This window comes from Phasianus colchicus, chromosome 4, assembly GCF_987193195.1.
Source record: "Phasianus colchicus chromosome 4, bPhaCol1.hap1.1, whole genome shotgun sequence".
NCBI lineage: Eukaryota > Metazoa > Chordata > Aves > Galliformes > Phasianidae > Phasianus > Phasianus colchicus.
The window spans coordinates 63351787-63369908 of NC_143439.1; the positions used below are offsets into that span (position 1 = coordinate 63351787).

At 34.5% G+C, this 18122-nt stretch overlaps 1 protein-coding gene across 2 annotated transcripts in view; it reads right to left on the minus strand.

The window, feature by feature from the left end:
* The window catches only part of RGS12 (regulator of G protein signaling 12), an 80445-nt gene that overhangs the window by 13748 nt on the left and 48575 nt on the right, over nucleotides 1-18122 (minus strand). The window contains exons 6-16 of one of the 2 annotated variants that reach the window (XM_031588322.2): nucleotides 15155-15247; nucleotides 14036-14179; nucleotides 10399-10578; nucleotides 9104-9257; nucleotides 7840-7916; nucleotides 5928-6128; nucleotides 4928-5001; nucleotides 3770-3896; nucleotides 2749-2845; nucleotides 1262-1338; nucleotides 597-750 (exon numbers count right to left, since the gene is read on the minus strand). In XM_031588322.2, the coding sequence (XP_031444182.2) occupies nucleotides 597-750; nucleotides 1262-1338; nucleotides 2749-2845; nucleotides 3770-3896; nucleotides 4928-5001; nucleotides 5928-6128; nucleotides 7840-7916; nucleotides 9104-9257; nucleotides 10399-10578; nucleotides 14036-14179; nucleotides 15155-15247 (1378 nt within the window). The remainder of the gene's footprint in view (nucleotides 1-596; nucleotides 751-1261; nucleotides 1339-2748; nucleotides 2846-3769; nucleotides 3897-4927; nucleotides 5002-5927; nucleotides 6129-7839; nucleotides 7917-9103; nucleotides 9258-10398; nucleotides 10579-14035; nucleotides 14180-15154; nucleotides 15248-18122) is intronic. The other variant, XM_090139717.1, reaches the window with a different exon arrangement.

Here is an 18122-nt window from a genome sequence, read left to right on the forward strand (position 1 = left end):
CAAGTTCATTTCCAATGCTTTCATCAATAACCCCTTTACGTATTTCTGCTTGTAACTATCTTTTCAGAGCAGTTATTGAATGTCAGCTAAGCTTTTGCTCTTACTCCATAGTTATCATCAGATTGTACTGCTCTTACTATAACAGACCTAAGCAAAACATTTCAGAAACTGCTACCTGAGTAAGTAGAACACCTTTCACTTCTACAGAATCTTACGTAAAGATGCACAGAAAGATCAGTTTCTACATACCTTGCAAAGCTGCAAGGGGCATCAAATGGGATATTCAGCTGCAACTGTGTAACCAATTTCATTTTACTTGGAATTAGGCATCTTTCACTTTTGAAAATCCCACTTGGCATTTATGCCTATCTTCAGGTACTTCATAAACTGTTATCTGGTCATTATGTAGTCTTAAAATTTTACCTTCAGCTTCAAAGACTTTGTAATTCAAGCAGTATCAAACAAAAATATAAAGCTCATGACAAGTTTTCAAAATGCAGCATTAAACACACAATACTTTTTCCTACACAGACATAAAATTCTAATTTTTCCAAGATTATTTATGTCATTACATAAGCTATATAAAATTCACATACCCTCTGCTTCATCCAAATTTATTTTCTGACATTTTTTTTTCCCAATCTTTGCAATAGATTCTTCTCTCTTTGACAGCCGGACTTCCCTAGCATTTTTTCCATTTTCGCCTTTCATTTTGATAGAATTAGACTTTCCTAGAGTTCTTCCCTCTCCCTGCATTAGAAGGAAAGTTAAGGTATACTACTTACATTTAGGCTATATCATTATGTTCATAATACACTCTAAGCAAACAAAAAGTTATTTTGAAAACACCACCACAATCAATGTCTTAGTTTAATCTTGATTACTGCAAAAACACACTTGCCTTAACACTGGCCAAAAACATATAAATCATATAACATTGTTTACTTTGGAAAAATCACATTACAGAAAGGACCTTTGAATTTCAGAGTGACTCCATCATTTTTAAATACAGATAAACTTATGATGCCAAAATAAATAAATAATACAAATAGAGAAGGCTATTTGATTCATCATGAAGACAGAAGTTCTCACAGATAAATGCTATTGACAGTGGAAATATCCCAGATGAATTACAGCTATGCTCTATCTTGTTACACAATTTGGCTGATTCAAAATCATGGATAAATGCAACTTTCAGTATATAGTTCCAGAAGGAAATGAAAGATGAACTGAAGGACAAAAATCATTGCAGAAGACTTACAGTAGATACTTGATTTCTTGAAGTAGTTACAGTTGCACTCTGTTTTACTGATGCACCTTTTTGTTTATCTGTAAACACTAAACATAAACATTGCTTCTATAACTACAAATTAATAATTTCCCAAAGTAACATTTAAGTGACAATGATACACAAAACAGACTTTTTGCTTTAAAATTTCACAAAGGTACACTCAGAAAATAGCTATCAGAGGTGATATCCCTGACACTTTCACTCTCAAAGCCTACAAGAACCTCCCTCTCATCTTCATTGATGAAGATCATCTTCATCATTCATTTTTCCTTAAATTAGCAGTATTTTCAAGGTATAAATACTCTGAAGTTTCATTTACATTCTCCTAAATTTACTGTTAATTTAGATGAAATAGGTTTCAAATCTCAGTTTCAAATTCAGTCTCTAATTCTCAAATTTAGAAAATCCAATTGCAATCAGTTTTTAAAAAATCATCAGAAAAGACCACTGAAAGGTCACATTCAATATTCTCCAATCATGGCCCTTTGTCACTGTTAAATGCCACAGAATGAGCCAACTACTAGAATGATCCTATTAAAGCCTAAGACTTCAGCTTTAATAATAGCTGGCAGCACATAGGATGACAATTTTATTTATAATCCCTAAATTAATTATCCTTGAGAGTATTTAGATTGATTTTTTTTTTTTTCAAAATGGCAATTGATTTCATATCCTAGAAAAACAACAAACCTGCTGTTCTTCAAAAATACCTTCAAATTTACTCTCATGGGTCTTCTTCAAAGAGGATCTCTGCACTAAGTCAATTTCATTTAGCCACATGTAATTTCATTTCTAAAACTATATGTTCTGCATCTGTGGAAATGTGTTCTAATGAAACTAAATCTTTACTCACAAGGCCACTTACATTAAGATAGCATGTTAATTGTGCCAAAAAATTGTCAGCTATTCTGAAGTTGATTAACATATATTTTTCAAATGCTTGTGTCCACGGAAATAACAAATTATATAATTATCTCCAAAACTAAAAGCTTTAGAACTGAGATGTAGGCTCTGCTACTTCCTTATGCTGAGGAGAGGGCTTATCGTAGCAGTACATACAGCTGATGCACAATCTGCATCCGTCTTACTCATGATTATTTTTTAATTGGCAAATTCACAGAAGTTATTTGGCATTTTATTCTCATTAACATGACTATGAACTATGGCCTTAAATGTATATGTGGAACTACTTAAGTAATACTTGTGCAAAATTTCTTGTAGCAGCGGTAAAGAGCCTGGTATAAACAGGTTTATTTATACTTCAATGTTTAAAAATGGTGTTCCTTTTTTTCTTAAAAAAGAACACATGCTACATGTTACATGTGTAATCTAACCACATTTACCTTATCTTTGTGTCAACAGAATTTACCTTATCTTTGTGTCAACAGAAGAAACTAAGCAGGTACAGTTTATTAAACTGACTTGACATCATAAATAAAAGCTTTATAGCACCTTACCTCTACCCTTTGTTGGCTCTTTTTCATCTAGAATAACCCGCTGACCATCCAGATTAGATATAGGGACACCAAGATCAAGTGGTTCCTGCTCACCATTCTAAAGTCAGATCACAGTTTGTATATAAAAGAGAAAAAGCTGCTTTCAGAGCAAATTTACACAGTTTGACATTTTTAAAGAAAATGAGAAGTTTCTGTTCTACTGTGATCTCTGTAAGTCCTCCTTCCACCTTCTAGAAATGTTTATTTCATTTCTGTTCAGTTTGATTACTATGAGTTTAACTCATTTATGGTATTTGGGGAAAAGAAGACACAAAGAGACAAAATAATTCAATTTATGAGCACACAAATAATCCAGGACCATTGCTGTATATGTTTAGCCAATCATTTTGTAGAGGAAATATGAGATCATTTTCTATTCTAAATTAAACATATTTTTGTAATTTTATAATTAAATGAAATTATCTTTATACCAAAGTGTTCTACAGATATTTGGAAAACATGGAGTGGTTCAGCCACTCCAGAAATGCCACAAAATGTAATTTCATTTCCTGATATTCCATTGTAACAGAATGCTAGAAAATGCCAGGTCAGTATTCAGTAGTAGACAAGAAAAGTTAGTCTGCTTTTGCAGAAATATTCTCCATGTGGATTCGAAACAGCTTCCGTGATTGCCAGGATAATGGGAATTCACAGGATAATAGCTTTAACTAATCTCAGTCAAATTCCACTGGCTAACAAAGTTGGGCTCTGGAAGAAAAGCTATGTTCAAGCTCTGCTATTTCAGATACTAGATTTATTTTGAAGGAGAATACAAAATAGATGCAGACTAAAGCTTTGAGGTAGCTGATATTAAGCATAATGGTTATGACTATCCTTTATTTTCCATATCAGTACATACAGTTATAAGTACAGATTTTAATGATGCCTAATTATTAGGACAGAAAAAAAGATTCAGGAACTATCACATACTCTTCTCCAGACAGAAAATATTATAGCTTGAATTACATCAAAAAATACTTACTAGTCTCGCCACAAGCTCATTAAGATTTAAACCGTATTTTGCAACCACAGGCCTTAGGACCTCTGTTACTGGTTTGGTGGGTTTAGCCTTCAAACCAACTGATCGATTGATTGGAACAAGATCCAGCCTGAAATACACCAATTGCCACAGTAGATATGAATTATTCTAATAAAGTGTTAAAAATATATAAAATCCAATGGACAGCAAAGTTGCACTAGTTTATAACTACTAACTGCAGATGGTGAAACTTCACTAGCACAAAAGCAATACAAATAGAATTTCCACTGTTTCAGTTGCCAAAGCTGAGTGACAGCATGAAGCAATCTAATGGCAAGGTGATCCTCAGATCAACTAAATACATGCCATGGCCCTTCCCTCTGACGTTGCTCCAGCCATTATGGTCCAGTAGTGCTCCAAAGTAACTCCATGCCCATGCTGCAGCTTTGGATGGAAGAAAAACATCTCTTCCAACTGTCAGAGTAACTCACAACATACTATTCCAAGTACCTCAAGTAGTCCATTACTTGAGATGGGCTTGGACAAATTTTGTTCTTGTTGCTGTTCACATCAGCTCCAGCTTGAGCAGTTAAGACACTGAGATCATAAAATACTTAGATGTCTCTAAACTAGACACAGGCATCTAACTTCAGCTTCCATCTAAGAGAGCACAGCAGACAATTTCCTTTTTCAGCATTTAAAACTCATCTGATACTGCTCTAGTCAGTTTGAAGTGGTCCGCTACCCAGATTTCTCCCCACTGATCCTTACTCTGATTACCCTTGCCTGAATTACCTCTTAGAGGTATCCTAATCTCACCATCACTTGTAGAGAAAGCAGTTAAATAGCTCAAAAATTAAGGAATGTCAGGGCTTAAGCACAGGCATGATGTGGAACAGGCATTTGTATGCACTCAGAGACTCCAACTAAAAACCTCTCTCCTGCTTAAGTTTCGTTGCAATTCAAAGTAAAAATGGACTTACATTTTTATTTAAACAGAAACTCATAGTACGAATTAAGACTAGATATTTTTACAAGATTCAGAACAATTCTTTTAGGCATTAACTGCTGTTCCATTGCAAAGATAACCAGCAATATACTTTAGTGCACTTACAACAAGTTGGGGTGGAAAATATCAGAAAAGGTATTTTTGACTCTTACCGAAATAAAGTGCGTTTTTCTAAACGTAGGTCCCGAGACTCCAGGATGCTACTGTCTTGGTGCAATACAAGTGGCTACAGGGCACAGGTCAGGAAAAGAAGAACAAATTAATTTTTAAATATGCAATATAAAACAGCTATTTAAAAAAAAAAAAAGTTTTAAAAAAAAGTTATCCAGAAAATTACTAGTATAGGCTGCATGCATTCTAGTGGATATTAATTTAAAATAAGCTGAAAGATTAATGTATATTGTGAGACTATGATCAAACTTCAGCTTCCACTGCCATCAGCAGGTGCTTGGGAATTTGGTGTTTTAAAACAAGCTAAGATCCTTCAACTTAAACTACTATAAAGGATGATATATTAGAAAATATGGGAAGTTAGCAGTCATTAGAATATTTGAAAGAATAGGCACTTAACTATGTACACATATCACTCTTTGTCATTGTCATCATCTAGACTAATCATAATCATAAACTTAAAATAATAAGCATTTCAGATCCACAGCTCTTCCTGAATTGCAGACACTTCTGTTGGAATAAGAGACATCACCCCCATCAAGGTAAATTGCTGCCTTGGAAATTTTCCTCAGTATTAAAATTTGCACCTTAATTCTAACATGAATTCATCGTCATAAAGCTTTTTTTCTTTTTTCTTTTTTTTTTTTTTGCCTTAATGGAGCTCAATCTACTATCATACATCTGTTTTACTATGTAAATACTTCTACACTCCAACCCTTCCCCCTGGAAAAACTACATGGACTAGATATCTAAATTAACCTATTACTATGAGGAAATTATTATAAACACTCTTTTGCTTTCTCTAATGTGGATACCACAACCAAACTTACTCCAACTGCAGTTTCACTGAAATTCTCCTTCTACTAACTAGAATTTTCAATGTAAAGCTATAGGGAGAATCAGGAAATATGTATTACTATTGAGAGAACAAAGCTTCTTATGAATAATTATGAAAAAAGCAAGCACAAAAATATGCAGTACCTTATCACCTCCAACTAAAAAAAGGTCCACTGCAGCTATGTTAATGCCATGCTTCTCACAGAGCCCAGACAGCACCTCTTTGATAGAGAATCCAGATTTAACAGCCATTTTGCTGGATGAACCATCTGGAAGGTTTACACAGCAGTACTTGGGGGATTTCTCTTTATCTGGTGCAAACGCAGGCAGTCTGGAGGCTTCAGACTTGACAAGAAAAATAAAGAAAAGTCAGTGCAATGGAAAAACTGGGAATATGTGTAAGCTTTCAGAGTCTCTATAAATCAAACCAACTCAAGTCCATACTTTCAAACATGTTTTGAAATCCTCCAGAATATCGTAATATCAAATGAATGTACATCATGAAAGGAAAAACATCAGACGAAAGCATCACAGCACAAATCTTAATTTGAGAACAGATGACATTGTAGACTGTTGAGTGTAGAACAGGTTACAGGATTCTAGTGGTACAGAGAACAATTCTCAGTTAAAGAAATGTAATAACTAATCCAAACCTTATTTAGATTCCTAATAGTTAAGTGTCTACACCCAAGAATCATCCACTGAGGTAATAATTACCATTGGCACATTATGAATCAACACTTAAGTGACAAGGAACACCTTCAGATATCAGGTTCCTCAAAAAAAATCTCCTTTTCCTTCACAATCATCTAAATGCTATATATATAAATGCACCATATTTAAATATTTTTTTAAAAAAATCACTTAATGGTCAATTTTTATTTTTTTTTTAATTAAAATGGGAAAGAAGCACAACATTACAGGAGTAGGGAAAAGGACACAGCATTAACCATTATTCTAGAGGAACAGGAGAGCAATAACAATATCATAAGTATATCTGAGAATTTAACAAAAAGCTCACTTATATACTTAAAAATACAGAACCACAGAATGGCCAGGGTTGGAAGGGACCTCAAGGATCACGAATAACCCCCCTGCCACATGCAGGGCTGCCAAATTCCCCATTTAATACTAGACCAGGCTGCCCAGGGCCCATCCAATCTGGCCTTGAACACCTCCAGGGACGAGGCATCCACAACCTCTCTGGGCAGCCTGTTCCACACCTCACCACTCTCTCTATAAAGAACTTAAAAAAAACCACTACAGAACTACCATTTTCAACATTCCCTTAGGCTATTCATAGTGCTTTTTCTGTTTTTTTTCTTGCCTCTTCCCATCCAAATCCCAATAACTTTGTAACTTAATCAGCTGGAGTGGGAAAGAAAAAAAAAGGGGGTGTTGTTCCACAGCAGATGGGACTTTCTGTTTTTTAAACTAGAACTTCTCTGCAATAGAAATAAACATAACTTTGCCATGCATAGGCAAAATTACAGTTGCTATAATCCAGTCCATATAGCAATTTAGAGTCTATTTATCATGGTTATCAAAAACCTTTTCAAAATCCTTTTTTTTTTTTCTTTTTTTAATATTATTTCTCCATCTCAACCTTGATGAAATAAAATTAAAATTATAAAATTATGTTCTATTGTTAAATGTTGCATTTCATTCCTTTCACATTGTCAACGTAGAATTTGATGTTTAGAAAACAGTGTCTTCATTGATTATTTCCATACATAGTAACACAAAATTGCAAGGTGTAAAATCAAATTCCCTATCCCTTTTCTCACATTAAAGGAGCAGAGTTAAGTCACAATGACAAGAAGACAAACACACAACTTTAAGAATATAAAAATAAAAGAGGAACAACAGACACACTGGTATCACAGAAATCAGCCTAACACAACTTGAACACAGCTTAAATGGAGGAAAACTCTGCATCATTCAAGGATGCTTTCCCAAAGTATAACTTCAAGCAAATTACTTCACACATCTTAGAAAAATTAACAATTCACTGTTTTCCCTATTTCCCACTTTATTTTGAAGAGCCAGCCATTACCAAGTCAAGACTAGCTGTTGAAGACATGGAGCCTTGGGATTCCCGCCTGTATGATAATCCATTGGACTGAATAGAATCTGTTTGTGGGAAGAATAAGCAGTCAATAAAAATGTTTATTTTTATTACTTGTTACAATACAGAAAATTTGTTGTAGAACATTAGTTTCTTGTGTCAGAGGAATCGCTTTTTCACTACATGAAAAAAACTCAAAGTATTCATACTATAAATGAAATAATAATTGGTCTACTTATGTAATCCCTGAACAACCTGATTTGTTTTTATATTTCTTTTTTAATGCCTGAGATTTTTTAAAAAGTCTATTATTTTTAAAAGTCTAAAATTAGTTCACCTTTTCACATATTTTGAGGTGATATAAATGTGTTTTTAAACTGTAGGCTTGGTGTCAGAAAACTAAGATCTTGGACAGTCGCTTTCAGAAGTATATAATCTTAGGAAATACCTCTCATACATTTTTGTATGTGAATATAGTAAGAACACAACTACTCATCTGATCAAAATTATCTCATGGGACAGGAGCTTTACTAGAAAATAGACAAGAAGAATCCACAGGCCCCATGTTGTCTAAATCTGGTACTTCAATGAAATTTTGAGTTAATCCAGAACATTCAACTCTTCCTCTAGAGGCCATGTGCTGGTGTATTCAGAGTAAAAGTCTACCCTAAACTCCTGAAAACAGTTTAGTAACAAAACAACAGATTACAATGGTTTTCACAGCTCTGACTCTTCTTTCTTCATTTTAATCAGGAAAGCACTGACCATGTAAAGTCATTTCCTAATAGGAAACATGAGTAGGGTGTTCAAAAGCATATGCGCTTCTGTGGTAATAAAAGAATGAATGTTAGGTCAGTGTTGGAGGAATTTTTAAATATCTAGCTATAGCACTACTCGTATGTACAGCTCCTGAACTTCTCTGCAAAGAGCTGAAATTATCTTACTAAAAAAACAGTAAAATCTCTCCTTGAAAAAGCAATCAGCAGCACAAAGAAGAGCAGAGTATACTGTAAAGCAGACAACTGTCTCATAGAAGTAAATAAGATAAGGTCAAATATTTTCATACATCTATCTATCTATTTTTGCACCTGTTTTTTATGAAGTTCACAGTAATATTAGCTACCTTTTGGACTTCTGATTAAACAGCATCTTTTCCCTCTGTCACACCTACAGATGTGCTAAGTGAACTCACTATGAGAATTACATCTACTGCTGAAACAGCTATGCAACAATGCAAAACGTGAACACTCACCATTTTGATAATCACCATTTTCCTTTCTCTTCTGTGATTTTCCCAAACTCTTACTTCTTGACCATGAGAAAAACGTCCCCCTCTTTTTCTTCTCAGTATCCTCCTCTCCTGACTCTTCATTTAAGGATCTTCCTGACTTTGATTTACCACTTAGCTATCACCAAAAGACAACTAAATTATTGGCTGGAACACAATCATAAGCATGTCATCTAAAACAAACCTTCCGACATTTCTTTCTAGATGAAAGCATGATGGTCAGGTTAACTATCACCTCTACTGCCTTAATGATTATGAAACAAAAAGAAAGAAATACACGATGGGTATGTGCTACTATGCAAGGACTATTATTGACAGTAAGCCATTTAGAGCTCCTGTAAATATGAAAGAATTCTCCACAGCTTACCATTAACTGTGGAAAAGCCTTCAGTCTTATTTGTACAAGAAAGAATTTCCCTTTAAATATTTCAGAGATTTCTCCTGGACTAAGCTCAAACATGAACTGCACTTAAAAATAATTGCAATTTGCTGTTTTATATTTACATGTACAATCAAACCATTTATAAGTGCTGAAGAATACAGGAATAATTGCTATTAAGCTAAAACTGTTTTTAACAAGCTACTACCCTTGTTAGATTATTAGACTACTCCTTAAAGCACTACTTTTAAAGGATCCTCATAGAAATACATAAAAGCAGATGGGCTAGCATGTAGTGATTGACATGAAAAATGCTAAGTTATAATTTACCCATACAGTTATGTAATACTACGGTGGTATTATCTTGATGAAGAAGATACACTCTGATGTTAGGAGATCAGTAAGAGAATGGGTCCAATTTTTAAGCAAATGCACCTGCTTTAAACAGAATCATCTTTTGGTATAAGAAAAGAACATCTTCCAGAAAAATGAGCTAAATTAGGTTAAGATTTCTCAATTTCTGATAAAATGTCTGCTCTCCACAAAAGCAAAAATATCTTAATTCCAATAATCTATCAAAATGAGCCTCTCAACTGATGTATGACAATAATCCTAAGTTTTTATTTGTAAATAGATTTATATAATGACATAGATTTCAAATTCTAATCAAGAATTCAACAGCTAAAAATCTGAATCACTGTTAAGGATTAAAACAAATTTTTCCCGAGTACATAAAGATTTTGTAAATTTAATATTTGCCAGCATCATTAGGCAAACATTCTACTTGGCTTTTATGTATTGTCTTTCAACTTTTTAAAGAACTTGAAAAACACTATTTAAGAGCATTTAGTTTTCAGATAACAACAAAATCAAAAATAACCTTTTTTGGTGTTGAGATATTGGACTTCTCTGAACTAATACTGTGTTTAGAAGTGGGGCTGCTGGGAACACGCTGCGGATCAGGAAGAGTCCGACCTTCAACTTCTGCTAGGATGCACTCTTGGTAAAGGGGGGATTTGAGAAAGCGAGTATAGCTATCAAACTTCATCAAGTTAAAAATCTGAAAATGAAATGCAATAGATAACAGTTAGGCAAGCTTAAATGACACATGAAGGAAAAGAAGGTTGGCTATTTCAGCCAACTTCCACAAAGTTCAGTACACGAACATAACAGTAGGTGTGATTTTGCTTATACCTGGTTAAGTACATTGTCCCAAATAAAAAAGTACAATTTGACACATTAAGAACAGGTTCAGACAGATGCCTATTTCCTGACAACACCAACCTCATATCTTATCTTTCACTGTATTTATGCCTGCACATTCTATGCAAAGAACACAACAAGTAGCTACTTGAAATGTTTTCATGAGATATTACATCATACTTAGTATTTGTAAAATTACACAAGTGCATTTTAAGGCAGCTGTGAATGAGAAAAGTATTTATGGTCTAAGACTCAGAAAAACGATATATTGCAGTATAAAATAGTAACCAATTACAAAATTCACATGTTCACTATTGACACAGGAAGGAGCAAAGAGCTCTTTATAGGATCCTTAACATAATGTTTATAGGCCAATCATAAGAAACAAAGTATCAGTGATTTTAGAGGATCCAAAAGTCAATGTAGTATAAATAAGACTTCATAAAAGAACAGGTTACCTAAGATGGCTGTTCTGAGTGCAATTAACACATACCTCTATACCAGGAGGAAACATCCGAGCCAAATTTAGCCAAAGCTAAATTTATGCAAGGAAAGGAAAAGTTTTTTTTATCAACTGCTAAACTATTTGGATTTTTTACTCTGTTTTTGCAAACCTACAGTTTTAAGTCATTTCATATTCTACCTTTGCATCTTCTCTTATATCTTCTCTCATGATTAAACTAACTACACATGATCTGAAAATCCAGTATGAATATCTCCTCTTTGGACGTGACTTATTTCCTACAAGAGAAGAATGGTATGCTGGCTATTGCATTCCCAATATTCTACAGAGAAGTCCATCACTAAGCCACAGCGGGCCCCACCGTAGGCAGAAAGCATTTTTCAGACTGAGACAACCTTCTCAACAAGCCTCAGCCCAAAGCTTTACTGGGAAACAGCAAGATAGAGCAGAAAGAATTTGATGCTGCAGTGTCACAGAAACCTAACACAATCTGTATGCTGGCTTCCAACTTCTGTTCTCACCTTCCCTCATACATTTTCCTTCTGTTTTCGGTGTTACCTGTTGTCTCTATTGGATCTTCTAACCAATTGCTTTCATATGGAAAAAATACCCCTGTAGGATTACTTTTAGCAGTTTAATGTGCTGAAACAGCTCGACACAAAGCCTAATGAGCCCTCAATGCAATGTCAAAGGGACAATTCAGTGTCAGTGACCTTCCCAACTGACAAACTGCTGATGGAGGGAAATCTCACTATGAAAAACATGATCCACAGTTGCACTGGTAAAATGCAAAAAGGCAGCATCCCATCTTCAAGCCAAGGCTCAACAAATGACATGGTACACACAGCACACACAGCTGCAAAAACAGTGAGTGCTGCTGAACTCAAAGAATATTACTGCTGTATATTACACAGGGATACACTGCTGATACAGGCTTATCAGGGAAAAATGGAAATACAGTCTGCATACTCCATATAAACAGATAAACATAGGATATTATTTTGCAATGCAGCTAAAATCTTGAACTTTAATAGTCTGAGTAATGACTGTATTAATTCATTTAGAGCTGATCATCATCTGTCCTGTGCTATGTTGCTATATCACATTACATCCCCAATTTCCCACACTTAGTGTTATCATTGTATTGATTTACACATGTTAATGATTTTTGCTTATCTGGAAACAGGTAGTAGATATTTCTTCTTCTTGCAAAACTATAATTTTCAGAACTCCACTACAATCTACCAGTAACATTCCATTCCACAGCATCACATAATGCTTGTCAGATCACCACAGATCAACACCTTTACACTTTATGTTCAGGACTGGAATTCCAGAAGTCTTGTGACAACGCAGAGAATTCTCAATATTAATGTAGCATCACTACTGTGAGCTGAACATTGAAAGTCTGTGGGTGTGTTGCACAAACTATTTGTACATCCAAATCTGTGTTCTCAAAGTCATACCAGCTACCAGGACCACAAAACTGACTTAGTGAAACCAAGATACAAAGTCCAGCATGGCAGTCCATTACCCAGCACCTAGCTCAGCTGGGTAGCACATCAGTAACTTGTTTGGAATGCCTAGCAGCAAGGCTGCTCAATTAACCTGAAGTAACTCTCACCCTGCTTAAATCATCTGCCAGTGGGATGAACAGGTATGAGGGATCTGATGTGAAAACTACAAATGCACTGTCAATTTAGAGAAGCAGGCCAGGTCCATGCAGACCACATGGATGGGAATCAGACCCACAGCAGCACTTCATGCTAGCATTTTCATCCACCTCCAACCTGAGGACACAGCATTTTCATTGGACAAGGAAAACCTGCATCAGCCCAGTCATCACACTCACAAGAACACCATCTGTTCCACCAATCAAATAGGAAATGAAGAAAAGGTCCACAAAGCCAAGATGAGGAGTGCACGATAAAGCGTCTGAGATCATGGCTGGCAATTCTCAAGAAGTCTCAGACCTTGGTAGGTGCATAGGGAGTGGCTGTACATTTCCTTATATGATAGAAGCTGCCAAAGAAGCAGTTAAGACCTACCCTTCCTACCCTTCTATCTCCACTTTGCAGATGGAGGAGCTTACTACACCCATCTGCTCTTAAATCAAAAAGCATGAAATCCAACATTGCACTCAGAACAAGATCGTGATTTGCTCAATTTATTCAGTTAAAGCAACCTCCTTGATTCCTACATACCATAATCTCATGATTATTTCTAATGCTAAATTGTTAGGGTGGGGAGTTTGAATTACTTGAAGAAAAGGAGAAACTCAAATTCTACAGAAAATGTAAAATATATCCTGTTGTTACATAACTGTTCTGAACATCAAGAATTATTTTAAATGCATCCACTTCAGAGGTCTTCAGTTTGAACATCAACATTTTAACAAGCTCTTTGACAGTTCTATTAAAGCAAAAGGGAATGACTCCTTCAGTAAAACAGAGCATATTTTACAAACCACTTTAACCAAAATTAGATTCTGTTTCTGTACACAACTGTCCATTACAGAAAAGAATAAGCAACCAGATGCAAATACAATATGCAATGGTATTTCATCACATGACACTACTTCCTTGTGCTACATCTTCATTTCAATTATATTTTTCAGACCTAAATAGTGGCAATTTCCTATATAATCGCATATGAACAGAAAAAGTCAAGAAGTGTTCCTTTATGCAGTCTTTTACTATACTGCTAACAGAATGTCTATCATCTTGATCTCTCTGCCTTTTTATAGGTATTAAGATATTCAGCATGAGAAACTGCTTTTAGATATTTCATAGCACTTCACATGAAAAGATAACAGACATAAGTGTACAAAAGTTATGCTTTCTGTGGTTACCTGAAGTTGCTGTTCCTTGAACATATCTGGATGTGGAGAATTGAGAATATCATCCGCCAGTTGTGCCTGGCTATCAATATTAACAGGGGTTGTAGCTTTGCTACACAAAAATTTACTGAAGATCTCCCGAGCTCTGTAAGAAAGCTGCAGAAAACAAATGAATTTATATATGAAAACATATGGATTTATATATAATTTTGCAAATGCTTCTTTATACAGCTGGTTTTAACACCGATATATTCTGTCCTAAAGTACAGAGCCATTCCACTTTCATAAAGTGAAAAATATATAAACATTTTTCATTTAGCAGCTTTTGTTAGCTTTATTCATATAATTTTTTCCTTTAAAATTACAAGTGCTCATCAAATATTTCTTAAGCAATAAAAGCTGCCAACAAAATAAAATTTAGACTATGAAAATAACAAGAGCGCTATATTAAGAAGAATATGCTACTTTAAGAAGAATATTAAATGCTATTTTAAGAACACATTATCTGTTTTGAATGTTTTTAGAATTTCTGTAAGTTAGAAAAATGTATATATACATTTAAATATTCACTGCTAAAAAATGTTAATGCTCTATTTTTATCCTGTTTACTTTGAAACACATTCTGGAAGTAATGAAAAAAATCACATTAATCTGAGCTTAGAAAAAAAAATGTTCTAAGACAGAAGAAAGTGGGGGAAAAAAATTGACAGTGTCCAAACACAAGCAAAGAGGTACTAGGAAACTGAATCCATTTCCACAGTGTAAACACATTTTAAACACATTTTCTTGGCAAGAAAAGACAGTCCAGCTGAAGTAGCACAACAGAGGCTAATTTTCACTTGTCATCACATTAACTTAACTTTTTCTGCACTCCTTTGCACTGGGTTAGCCAGTTTTCAGCATCTAAAATACATCAGCCCATTTTTAGAGCTACTTCTGAACTCTACTGAAGCCTAAATACACCCAACATCTCAAACTTGGGACAGCACTCTTAGGAGATTGAGGCTCCAACACCATTTTAATGAAATCACATTGCAAAGATCAAGCATAATTTTAATAGTTTCAATAATATTGAATAAGTATCAGTTTCTAGCAAGTAACACCACGTACTGAAACACAGTATTGACTTACCTCTTTTTTATCATGCGCGGGTACATGATTAAAATATTCACAAGCCTGCCAAAATAAAATATTTTCTTCACTAAATTCCTTCCGCAGAAATTCCTAGGGGGAAAAATAAACAAATAGTTAAGTGCATCATAAAAAAAAAGAAATTACTTGCAGTTTTAAACAATTCAGTACAACAGTCCAGTTATCAAAGCAAAAAATCAATGTATGTCCAACATATGCCTAGCACTTTTCCTCTCTCATTACTTTCTAAATGTACACAATTGAGAATAATGTATCAAGTTACAATCAAGTCAATTCCACATACAAAGATGAAGTTTGAAATTTCATGTTAAGTAGTATCTACACTAGTGAATAAACTTTTGAGAACAATTTTAATATTTTAAAACAACTTCTTTAAAATACATTGTAAATCTGATGCCTTTAAATGCAGTTCTAATAGTATAATAGGATAGATAATTATCAAACTGTGTACATAATCAATTCCATATTCAGCAACTTAGTGTATCACATGGTTGCTATAAAAATCTTTCATCACTTATGAGGCCAGATGGGTTCTCCTTAGAAAAGACATTCTTAGACAGAAAAAAAAAAAAAAAAAGTCTCCCAGTACAACAAATCCTAATCAGTACATTTATATTATAGCATCCAAAGGTCCAAATAAGGACTGGGACCCCATTCAATTCAAAGAATGTACAAACCACGAGCTGTCCCTGATTCAAACCTGTATGGCTCATTTCTGCATCAGCATATGTTTCTTGAGTGTATTTTACTTGTTAGGAAAAAAAAGGATAAAAAAGCTTAAAAAATTAACTTGGTTGTCTGAAAATTATCCAGTTTGTTTATGCATTAAAGATTTAGGCATCAGTGTTCAAAAGAAATTTTTAAGTTAGTCCTTTTAAGATTCAGGGAGTCCAACTGTGGGAAAACAATTGAGGCAGACCATAACACAAGGAATCTAAATCCACTAGCAGCTTATCAGTTTAAAGCAGAAGGTCCTGTAATAGCTGATCTGAGACAAAGAAAAAAAAAATCTAGAAAGAGTAGTCAGGAGACTTTGCTGTATTTTACATGTAATTACAGATTGGACAAGAAACAAATGAGTGAGCAGAAACTACAACCCAACTGCCTACTTCCCCACTCGCTGCCTTCACTACAGATCTTGCAGTGAATCTCCTGCCTGCTTTCTTTTTGGCCACGTAACATTGGCACAGCTGTCTACAATTAGGAAGACTGAATGGTGCCACACTTGGAATAGTACGTAGCTGTCAAATAGCTGGGAAGCTGGAGACTTTTGGTTTGAACCACTTGAGGAGGGAACTGCAATCAATTCTCACTTCCTTGAGGACTGCTCTCATCAACAGACTATTATGCAAAATGTGAGTATTTGCAAAACATGCAAAATCTCTCCTTAGCAGGTAATTCCTGCTCTGTGACAATGCTGTCCTCAGGAAAGGCATCTAAATGGACCAAGATTCTTACTATGCAATGATAAATGAGTTTGAGGTTCTTGAGACAGATATCTTTATCTTTTGACTAGATATTGTCCCGTGGCTTTTCTGAACTTGTGAACTTCCTCTTGAAGGAATGTTAATTTCTTTTAGACACCATGACTCGCTTTCACGTCAGACTTCATGACATCCAGGTTCCCAATATTCAGGTAGCACAATATCACTTCACTATATCCAGGTTGCAGGTAAACAAACCTAAGTAATGGCCCTGGATCTCTCCTGAGGCTCAACAAAATCGTGGTGTGCGCAGTAAATGTCAGAATTCCATAACTGTTCTTTAAATTGAGTATTTCTTTGACACATACACTTTTGTAAAGTTAAAAAAAAAAAAAAAAAAACTTATTTTTTATAATTTTTTTTATGTTTGAGATTGCTTTTTGCTGAAATGAGATGCAATTTTAACCTTTTATTCTGAAAATTTAATAACACCAGCTACATTCAAAATTTTATCTAAAGTTTTCAACATTTGCGGCACTGAAAAAGACCAACAATTTCTTATGTTTACATAAGTAAATCTACTGATAAAGCAATGAGAAACAATGACTAAGTTTTCACTACAACTGCACCACAGTTCAGGCAGAACTGTAATTTTACTTTCTGTATAAAGAAAATCTCAGTATCTAAGCAGAAATGCTGATAACGCTTTGGCTACTTTGCCGGGAAAAATGGAAAGATGGGGATCTTAATATCCAGGATTTTGTTTTTATATCCATTTTATTTTTATTTTCTGTGTTTCCTCAAATGCTGCTAATTTGTTTTTCAGGTATCTTCACCATTTAAGACTCCTTCATCATTTCCATGTTCAGTAAAGGAGCTACTGCAGATTCCAATAATATAAATCTCTTATATAATAAGTTTCTTTACATTCTTTCTGTTAAAAATGATTTGACAGCACAAGAATTCCTTCTGCAACATATCCAGAATTAACAACAGATCTCTAGTGCAATGATGCAAAACCCTATAGAGCTTGATTACCTCACAGTTAAAATAAAGATGATACTATTCACAACATTGTAAATGCCCTATGTAGATGCTTACGCTTTGCAAATACTCAACAGTACCCTCCTGCAAGCTGCAACTTTAGTCACTGCTCTTAAGCTACCTAATTACTTCCTAAAATATTTCTAAAGAATTTTAGGAGGAAACTAAGCCTCTGTGTCACCAAAAAAAAAAACCTTCTACATGGCTTCCAACACCTCAGCAAGACTTTCAACGTTTCAGTAGGCAAACGTGAAAATGTCATTAACTCTTTGATAATTACTAAAACTTGCCTTTTTCTTATAAAAAGGCTACAGACATAAAAATAAACAAATATCAATGTTATACACAATAGGAAATCTTACTAAAAAATCATATGCAATGCAGAATATATCCTCAACTTTTACCTGAAGCTTTGCTACTCAGAAATGCAAGGAAATACATCTATTTTCAATCCCAAATCAGTTTGAATTTTAAAAACA